Below are 10,907 nucleotides of genomic sequence, written 5' to 3'. Positions count from 1 at the left end.
AAAGGTGAGAGGTCGCCAAGCCCTGGCAACGGACTAGGCATTGGATACGGTTGCCGGGGCAACGGATTCCCAACAGCAGAAGTATTCATGTTTTAGGGGAACCATCTGCGCGACGGATGATTTCTGGAGCCTCCGAAAAAAGAGATACGGGATGTTCACGTTTGTTTGTTTTCTGGCAATGGTTTAAGGTAAAACAATTAAAATAACATGAAAAAGCTAATTGACTTAATGTGAAGAAGTTGCCAGGAAAACAGTGATCAAAGTTCAAACGCTTTAAAGTATTGGTATTGGTTTATTATTGTCACTATTTCTAGTTATGAAAGTGCAGTATTGTTTACTCGATTGTTTGACATTTCCATTTACTACAGCGAAACTTTTAAAACTAAATCTGTTTAGTGACCTGCTTAATTGTAATCGGACAGTTGGAATATTTTGATTTATCACCAATGCTCACAGATCTTTTTTTCTTTCCACAGTGCACTTACCCAGCCTGTATCTGACAACAAAGTTGGTGTGTGCTCGCCCCTCATTTGGTCAGTCACCCAACCAGCCCCAGGGAGAGTGAGAATCCAGAATTCATCACCATTGCGGAATAGCACAGCTCCGACACAGAGATGTTACCTGCTTCATTATGGTCGGAGACAGATCGTGTTGGGGAGACCAGGGATTCCATGTTGATTAATCCTCTTTTAATAAAGGTAAGGACTTGAGGATTCACAATCCTGGCAGCCGAGGCAAAACAAAATGCAAAAATCCGCTAACATTTAGTGAAAAAGTTCCGAGGAATGCAATAAAAAAACAGCGCAGTGTATTATGCACATAGATACTTGGAAAAGATTTTACGAATATGATGATTTAGGGAGGGTTAAAATGTGGAAGAGCAGACAGACACTCTAGTTTATTCCAAAATTTATTATTTACAAAGTCATGCATAAATTACTGAAGTTTTTATTAATGGATGGATTAAACAGAGCAATATCATTATTCTCCACCGGATGTAGAATAATAATGTAATTAACAATAGAAATGATATTGTACAGACTTTACTGATTATTAAAATTATGGAGGACAGGATAAAGCTTTTGTGTATTTCTTTCGTGATTCTATACTAATCTTGTTTATCCTTAGCTAAGAAACCTCTTAATTGATGATTAAATATTTAATTCACTGGGTGCATTTTGAACATGTCTTTAAATCTCACCAGTGGATCTTAGAAAGTACAAAAACTTGACTATAGAATTCCATTGAAAACAATATTTTTTTAGCATTGGCTGCTGTGCAGAACTCATCATCATTTTTCAGTTCCAAACAGTAAGCATTAAACACCCAATTAATTTTAAAATAGCAAGAACATTTGTTTTTTTTCAATAGGAAAGGGGGAAGCACTTGCATTATACAAAAACATAGAAATAGTAGCCAGGGTTAGCCATGTGGCCATTTTAAGCCTGCTCCACCATTCTTTGAAATCATAGCTGATCCTGTGCCTTATTGGCTTGGACTATGCACACATCCCCTTTGTGTCCAAAAATCTATCAATCTTAGCTTTGAATTTTCTCAACAAAGCATCCACAGACCTCTCAGATACAACATTCTAAAAATTTGCAATCCTCTGCATGAAGAAAATTCTTCTCATCTTAATCTTCAATAAACAACTCATTATGTTGAGTTTCTAGACTCTTTAACTGGAAGAAGCAGCCTGTTGGCATCTACCCTGAAAACCCATTCAGTATCTTGATGTCTCAACGAGATCTTCCAAGAGCGCCAGGCATCCCAGAAAAACTTCACATGCAATGGTGTACTTTTGAAGCGTAGTCACTATTGTAATGGAAGGTTTCATTACAGCCAATTTGCTATGGCTAAATCCCACAGACAGCAATGAGATACATGAACATATAATTTGTTTTAGTGAGATTGTTTAAGAGATTAACGTTGGCCGGGGACGGGGAGAGTTCCCTTGCTTTTCATTAAGCATCATAGAATCTTTTACATAAACAGAAGTAGTTCTACTTTTGGTGAAAGCATATGGTGTGAAGGATTTCATATCACACTCCAGAGTGGTATGTCATTCTAATTGATAGCAATTAGCCAAATGCTAGCTGCAGATGACTCATGTGAAGACTTGCTATGAAGAAACATTGCAATGTTATTTCAATTTCTATTTAAAATGGTTATAGGAAAAAAGTCATCTATTTACTAAAGCTGACATGTAAATTTTACGTAGATATTTTATAAAAAATGTTTCTTCATTTTCCACAAAGGGAAACAGAAAGTTAGTCAGTTTGGATCAGCTGTTTATTCTCACTATATGGATCAGCCGGAGCACTGCATGAGGAATGACCATCCTGGCCTTTCACCTCATTTAGGAACAATGCATGCAAAGTGCTGTATTAAAAAGTTAAATAATTTTAAAAAATAACTTCCAAAAAATCTTTTTTTTAAATTCTAAGCAAACAAAGAATAAAAAGAAACAAATAAACATATCTTAGTTTCTCTCTTGATGGATCAATTTGTTAAGAGAGTGAGTAGCTAAACTATCTCCAGTATGTCCTCAATTATTTAATTGTAACTGGGCAAACATTTGAATGCTGCAGTACCCTCACGTTCAAATGAACATTGGCCATGCTTCACCCCTTCCTGATAATTAATGTGTGTGTACTATGGGCAAGAGCAAGATGGGACATGGCTATACCAGTGCATTGAAAAAATAATACGTTGACACTCAAGTGACAAGGCTCTCTCATGATAACTGTCCAATTGATCAAAGAACTGGAGGGTAAAAAGTCAAACATCTGAGAAGAACAGGAGGAATGTAAAAGGAAAAAAAAGAGAAAATAAAAACTAGGTAATCAAAAAAGGAAAGGAACACTCAAGTCAGAAATGTGTTACCTGTTGCCTGCCCACAAAAGAATATCAGTAAAACATAAGGCTCAGAATACACCAAACTCTCCAGTGAAGACTGAATTTTAATCACATATCTGACAAGAGAAAAGTAAAATGAAATGAAAACTGGAGAATTCAGTTCCAAGCATGCTGGGAACGTGATATCCCAGTATACTGCAATTGATTTTAACTTTGATAATTTCCATTTACTGGTTGCCTCGCTGAATGTTAGTTGCTATAGTTTGAAACATACTTTTACTATTCATTATATAATATGAAAATATTATAATTTCCAAATTAGCATCACCCAATTTTATACTTTGTTCCAGGAAGTCCTACAGTACACTGTAGGTTTTTTATTTTCCACTTGGGGGCACCAGTGCAACAGCTTAAATTTGATGCTTGCCAACCTGTTTTTAATTAATTCTCTCCAACATTTTATTTGTAATTGGAATCACTGTCTTTAACAAGACAATGAAATAGTGGAAAAGTAAAATGGAACATTCTTAACTTTTGATTTATTAGCTACATGTTTCAATATGGTAAAATGGAGAATACATAGAAGGGATTTGCCAAAGTTTATGCAACTTGAAAGGTAGACTTGATTACTAAGGGTTATTCAACTGAGAATAGTCTTACTCTCTAGTGAACTAAGCTTTCAATTCTAGTTTCCCGCTGAGCAAAATCTATCATTAAAAACAAGTATAAGTATTTTACATAACTTTGTCTTTCCTTATAATGAATATAAATAGAAAATGTTGATAGGTTGTAATCAATAAAGAAGTTCTTGTGAAGCATTGACACCGACCCAGACTATTTGGGCCAAATGGCATTTTCTGTGCTAAACTTTTATATGTAATTCTATGTTAAAGACAGAGGATTTTTAAAAATGTGATTTTCAGTATTTTAGTCTCTATCCTGAATGAATATAGCTACAATCTTGAAGGTTTCCTGTAGTGAGGATTATGGATGAACATTTGAAACTACTGAATTCCAAACCCAGAAGACTTTTCCAGGTATATCTTAATCTACATCGAGCTTAAAATTATAGCCATATTAGCTGACAGGGGCAATTTATGTTCCAGCATACACATCCTCAGATGTGTTACAAATATGTATATGTGTTTTTCTTTTCTCTGTTTTTCTTGGTAAAACATGATCAAGCAAGGTAGGGAGGTAACACAGAAATATGATCATGTCACCATTCATTGCACCACGAATAACTGTTCTCTTGGAATTTCATGGAATATTTAAGCACATTCAGTCCCTTTGTCCATGGCAGAATTTATGCTCCAAACAAGCTGCTTACAACTTTGCTTTGCCCAAATCTATCAACATATCCTTTTCCCATTTCTTTCTCCCTCAATTTTAAATACATCTTATGAAAATACCTCTGACAGATTAACATAACCTCTCCCTGGTATTTTAAATACATAAATATTGTAACAAAGTGAATTCCTCTGACAATAGAACTGTCATCAACAGAAATATAAACAACCTCAACAATAATTGAATAGTTAATTATCTGGTATACAAGTGAATGAGACACAAGAGGTTTCAGTGAAGTGCTGGTTACCTTTCATTTTTAAGACGCAAACCAGCAAATCACGTTTGCTTTATCTAGAGTAGGCCAGCAAGGTAGAGAGCATTGGAAGAACCTTTTAATTTTTGATTGTGACTCCAAGTTTGCAGATATTGGGGTATCCTTTCCATTTTTTAGATGTGTAAACAAGAGATTATTGCTAAAATTGGATTGTGAAGCATGCATTCTTATGCCCTACATAATTCAATTTCAGTGAAAAATTATTTGCAAAGGAAAATTGTGGGCTCACTGCACCTTCCACAAAATCTGTAATTTTCCTTCCACATGTCTGTCCAACTGAATTGCTAAGCTCAGGTGAAGTTTGGGCAAGTGTAGTTGCAGCTGATGGTGTGCACTTGACCCAAATTTATCTGAATGTCACAATAACAGAGCACACATAGTAAAGGCCTTTCAAAATGTAAAGTTTATTCAGTATTTATAATCACATTGAGCCTCATACGATACTCAATTTCACTGCAGTGGGTCCACAAAATATTTGTTGCTCGCTACACACTGCACCTATTATTGTGCCTTTACAAGCCTTATTCTAGTTCCAGGCCAGGGAGAGATCCTGATGATCAATCATAAACACATTATTACATTTTAACAAATTTGCACTGTCTTAATTTATTAATAAGGTTTTACTTTTGCATTGACCACGTAAGAATTATGGGTGAATCCACCTACTTTAGGTTACTAATTCATCTATCCAGAGAGTTCCGAATTTTTGAATCCCTTGTAACACAAAATTGTTACATAAATAATTCCAAGAATTTTATCTCAATTACACTACCTTTGTTCACCTACAACCCTTGAAATCTCTGCAATTCCCCAGTTCTGGCCCTTCATTTTGATCATTTCCTTCAACTGTGCAGGGGCCAGCTGCTCTTTGTACCTTTCCCACTCCTTTAAGAATGTTCCTCTGGCTGTATTGCCTGCCCCTTTATCACTTCATCTAGTACACTGTCAGTTCTTGGCTGATAATGCACATGAAAAGTGCCTTGGAATGTTTTACTATCTGAAAATGCAGTATAATTGCAACTAAAATTTTTTATACATTTTAATTGTCGATTGGATGTTGTGTTAAGAACCACTAGATATTAATTATAAAATCACCTTTCATTAGTTTGATGTCATGTCCCCAAGTTCTACTTCGGCACTTGAATTTACAGTAATTTTCCAGATTAATTTTCTGCACCATTAACAGTCTTATAAGACCAGCTGTCTAGTGATTCATTTCTTGGTGGAAAAGCTTTCCTCATAACTCAGATATACAACACTGGGGATTAGATGTAGCTCATCTCTATAGTCCCTAATTTTTGAAATAGCTTTGTTTGCAGAGTGCACTTTTTCGATGTACTATGAATACCTTTTAGGATACAGTCATGTTTTGCTCAGTTTTAGGTCTACTTGTGTTTTTTATGATTTCTGTTTTTGACAGTCCTCTTTCTGATTGATGTTGAAGCTTTCCCCAGGTGCTGCTGTGGCTTTCCTTAGGTGCATCCTTTGAGTTCTGAAGACTCATTTAACTCTTGTCTTTATTTTCTTAGATTAATCCCAGTGAGCCCTCTTTTCCTTACTTTCAGAATAATTTATATAAGCTTCAGCACTCCTTGCAGTTTATGAACTTAGGGTAAAACTGGAAAGACAAAAGCTTAGTAGAAGCCTTTTTGCAAGTATCAACCTCAATATCAATTCAAGTAACCTAGAACATCAGTTTTTAATTTTACTTCATAGTGAACAAAGAGTATCAGAGTAAAATTGCTATATACAGTATTTTCACATTTCAAGCATTAGCATTCATCAGCCACATTAAAACACAATTACATAATCACAGGGAACATCTTAGAGTTAATCTAAACAATTGACTCACACTGATCCCACAATACTATTGCAGGATTTGTAGGTTTATGTGCAGAATAATTTATTATTATGCCGATTGTTTTCGGATTTTCCACTTACATGGGTGCTTAGCATTCAGATGTGCAGTGTATTTTCAGAAGACATTTGAAATCACTAAACTTACAGCATTAACAGTAAGCTTACACAATGTGTCATTGCTGAAGGAAATTAAATTTGATTCACTTAATGCAATGACTTAACGTTTCATAGTTTACAAAGTGAGGTCCAGCTGTTTCATTGGGAAGACTAATGCTGACACCCTGATGCGCTCAATAAACATTAAACTAGACCTGTCTTGACTTAAAGTATTCATGAATTTTTATTGAGTTGTTAAGTCTTTATTAAAAGTCTCTGTAATTATCTAAGGAAAATATTTAAATTGCATGAGTCTTTATTAAGAAATGTACAGATAATTTTACAAGTTTACAAATGATAATTTTACCATTTAAAGTAAGAATATTATTTCTTTTGCCTTATCACAGGATTGCAAAAAGAAAGACTTGCCTTAATGTGAATGTAGTAAGGTGCTAGCTATTCATTAGACAATCAACCACTACCACTATGCTCTTATAGAGGAAGCACCAACACGATACATAAAATAACTAAATACGATGAATGATTTACCAAACTCAGCATGCAGTTATAACTTGGTTCTTTTTCAAATGGCATATGAATAAATAAATAAATAATAGGGTAGCTGCCATAAGCATGTTCACTTGCTATGAATGGAGATGTGATTTTATGCATAAAATAGTCTGGGACATAGTGTGCTTAGGCTGAATAATAAATCTGATATACTTAATGGAAATAGTACAAGATACTGCATACGCTTCTGGCCTTCCTGAGAAAGGGGCAAATAATACTGCCAGGTCTCTCAGGCTGCCTACCATCATTGGATTTTATGAAGAAGTACATTAAAATAAAAAAACAGCCAGAGTGTGACTACAGAATAAAATAAAAATACTGACAAAATCATTAGAGTGGAGAATTCAGAGGGATTAAGATGAATATATTCAACTAATAAGGCTGTGGCATATATGGTACCAGGAAAGGATACCTGACAATATGACAAACTAAGGAAGTAAAATGAGTAGATTCCATCAGTGCAGCAACACTATAAAAATCAATGTGTACAGTGTCTTTAATATTAAAAAAACTGAAGCATTACAAAGGCATAATCAAACAAAAATATAAGCAAAGAATAAAAGCTTGGTCAAAATGGTGAGATTTGTGGGATTTTTTTTACAAAAGGAGATATGGAGGCTGAGAGATTTAAGGAAAATATATAAAAGACACACCAAAAATGATGAGCAAAGACAACCAGTTATGCAGTGGACCACAGTCAGAAAAGAGACTTGATTCTGAAAAAGGTTGTGTGGGGTGGGGTGGGGAATTGGCTAGTGGCTGGCAATGGTTTGTTGGGGCAATGTTTTGTGAGGCTGGAAAACATAGAAATAGAAATGGATTTATGGATAATTAAGACAATTTTAAAAGGGAGTTGTTCGAGGATCAAGGCCCTGTGTAAGTCAGAAGGACAGGATGAGTGAATGCAACTTGGTGCAGGAAAGGAGACATCAGTAGAATAAACTGTATCATCTCTGACATCAGCAGAATGTTGAGTAAACAGACCTGGACTACCTAGAGCAGACACCCAAGGCACTGGAAAGATATCACCAATACTGTCTCTGCAAAATCTGCCATCTTCTCTGGAAAGATAAAATAAGTGGAACAATGACAATGTCCTCTCCCAGGCCAATATCCCCACTATTGGGGTATTAGTTACACACTGTCAGTTGCATACGCGGGCCATGCAACTTGCAAGCCCGATACCAGAATCTGGAAACAAAAACTCTTTTCTGAGTTCTGATGCTAAAGGTTCAAGGAGGTGCTTGAAGCTTCCTTGAGAATGCAATATTCACATTGACCCCTGGAGTGTCTCATCCAAATCTGGACAAAGTGAAGAAAGAGCGTTCAGGATGACATTGAAGACTTCAAGTCTATGCACTAGGTGCGCAGAGAATCCCTGCGTAAGTGATAGAAGCAGTACACATCCTCACAAGCTATCCATCACCAACCTTGTCAGGCACCTTTTGCCCTATTGTGGAAGAGTCTGCGATTCCCACATTGCTCCCATCAGTCACTTAAGAACACACAATATATCTCAGAGCAACCAAGTTGATCCCAAGGAACTGCCAGTGAATAAGAAGACAAAATCTATCTATATTCCTTTGTGGCCTCCTTATTTTCATCTTCACAACTTATTTTCTACAAGGAGTTCAGGAGGAAAAGGACTTCAGGGTATGTATGTGTTAATCATTGAAAATGGTAGGGCAGGTCGAGAAAGCAATGAATAAGGCATCCACAATGTTGGGCTTAGACAGAGTATAAAAGGAGAGAAGATATACTCAATTTTTATGAAACACTCGTCTGGCATCATCTGCAGTATTATGATTAATTCTGGCCGCCATGTTAAAAAAGGGATGTGAGGGTGTTGGAGGGGTTTCAGAAAAGATCTTTGAGAATATTTCTTGGGACTACATTTACAAGGATAGATTAGAGAGCTGAGGTTCAAATGAAGAATCTTTCACCCTAAACACTAACTCTATTTCTCTTTACACAGATGCTGCCAGACCTGCTGATGTTTCCAGCATTTTTTTAAATTTCAGATTTCCAATATCTTCAATGTTTTAATTTTGATCAGAGAGGCTAAGACTATTTTCTTTAGCAAAGAGAAAACTGAGGGGAGATTTGATAGAAATATATAAAATAATGAGCGGTTGGTACAAAGTGGATAGTGGATGGCTATTTCTTTGGTGGAATGGTTGAGTATTAGTGTTACAGGTATAAAATAAAGAGGAAAAGAATTAAGAGTGACACAAGAAAAAACATTTTTATGCAGCTTGTGGTTCGAATCTGGGATGCATTGACTCTAGGAGTAGAGGCAGGTTCCACTGTGGCCTTCAAAAGGGAACTGGTTAATTATATGACAAAGTAAAGTTTGTAAGGCTACAGAAAGGAGCCAAATGGATAGAACAAGTGAGTTGCTCTGGTAGAGGGCTGGCATGGACATTATGGGCCACATGGCCATCTTTTGTGTTATAACCATTCTAAGATTTTATATTGTGCTATCAGCAAATTTATCAACCATACCTTAAGTTCCTTTATCCAAGTCATTTTTTTTTAACATTTAAGGCCACAACAGCAATCCTTGAGGAATGCCGCTAGTTATACCTTGACAACAAGGGAAAGATCCATTTTTGGTTTTCTGTTTTCTGTTCGCCAGCCAGTCTTCAATCCATGTCAATATGTTACCACCTACACCCTGAGCTTTTATTTTCTGCAATAATCTTTAATGCAGCATATTATCAAATGCTTTCTAGAAATCCTAGTACATCCACTGGATCCCCTTTATCCCCTATATTTACAGTATATGTTACTTCTTCAAAGAACTCGAATAAATTCATCAAATAGGATTTCCCTTTCATAAAACTGAATTGACTTTGCCTGATTATCTTGAATTTTTCTAAGTGCCTTGCTAGAATGTATTTAACAATAAATTTTTTCCCTCTAACAGATGCTCGACAGGTTACTGTTTTCTATCTCTCTTTTTGAATAAAGGAGTTACATTGCTATTTACCAACATAATGAAGAGATACCCCATATGCAGTGAATTTTGGAAAATTAAAACCAATACATCAACTATCTTCCTAGTGGCTTCTTTTATAAATGAAGGTTTAAATCCATCAGGACCAGGAGCTCCAACAACTTGCTCAGCACCATTTTGCTGATAATTATAACTTTCCTGAACTCTTCTCTTTCTTCAAATTTCTGACTTGTGTCTCTTTCTGGAATGTTACTTGTATCTTCTATATTGATGATGGAACAAGGAAAGAACTAGGATGTGAGGTCAGGCAATGTCATCTAACGTAACACACAACTATCTGACTAAACAGGCTCCTATTAACAGCAATGTGATTATGACCAGATATCCTGCTTTTCAACAATATTGAATGAGAGATAAACATAGCCAAGACATAGCTATAGTGCAATGGAATTATTTTACATTCAATTGAGAAGACAGAGAAGACCCCCATTAAACCTTATTTGAAAGAAAACATCAATGATGGTGCAGTACCTCTTTCTTACTGGACTGAAGGGTCAGGCTAGATATTTGCACTTAAATCCAAAGGATCAGGACTTCAACTCATGGTGTTTGCTTCAGAGGTGAAGGTGTTACCAATTGAGCCACAACTGACATAAAGGAAATGAAAAGAGGTGAGGGAGTATTTGAGAATGTAAAGCTGAGGACGACTTATTGAAAAAAATTTTAATTCTTGAAATTATTTATTACGAAGATTATACATATAAGTAAGTAATCTAAGAGCTGAAGCTGAGCAAGTATTTTGAAACTTAAATTATTACTTTTTTTCTTACTGACCCTAAGAAATTCTGCATTTTAGAATAGAAATTAATATGAACAGCAAGATTTATCATGATAAGCTGATTTTTCACCAATACCTTGAAATTGTTGCAAAAATAATGT

General features: G+C 35.6%; 1 protein-coding gene across 1 annotated transcript in view; it reads left to right on the top strand.

Moving 5' to 3' along the window:
• The first annotated feature begins 62 nt into the window (after positions 1 to 62).
• Positions 63 to 10,907, top strand: part of cfap77 (cilia and flagella associated protein 77) — a 110,167-nt gene continuing 99,322 nt past the window's right edge. The window contains exons 1-2 of the mRNA XM_052037239.1: positions 63 to 188; positions 477 to 698. Of these exons, the coding sequence (XP_051893199.1) occupies positions 615 to 698 (84 nt within the window). The 5' untranslated portion in view covers positions 63 to 188; positions 477 to 614. The remainder of the gene's footprint in view (positions 189 to 476; positions 699 to 10,907) is intronic.

This window comes from Pristis pectinata, chromosome 23 (genome assembly GCF_009764475.1).
Source record: "Pristis pectinata isolate sPriPec2 chromosome 23, sPriPec2.1.pri, whole genome shotgun sequence".
In the NCBI taxonomy this organism is placed as follows: Eukaryota; Metazoa; Chordata; class Chondrichthyes; order Rhinopristiformes; family Pristidae; genus Pristis; species Pristis pectinata.
This window is presented reverse-complemented; position numbering and strand designations above follow the sequence as displayed.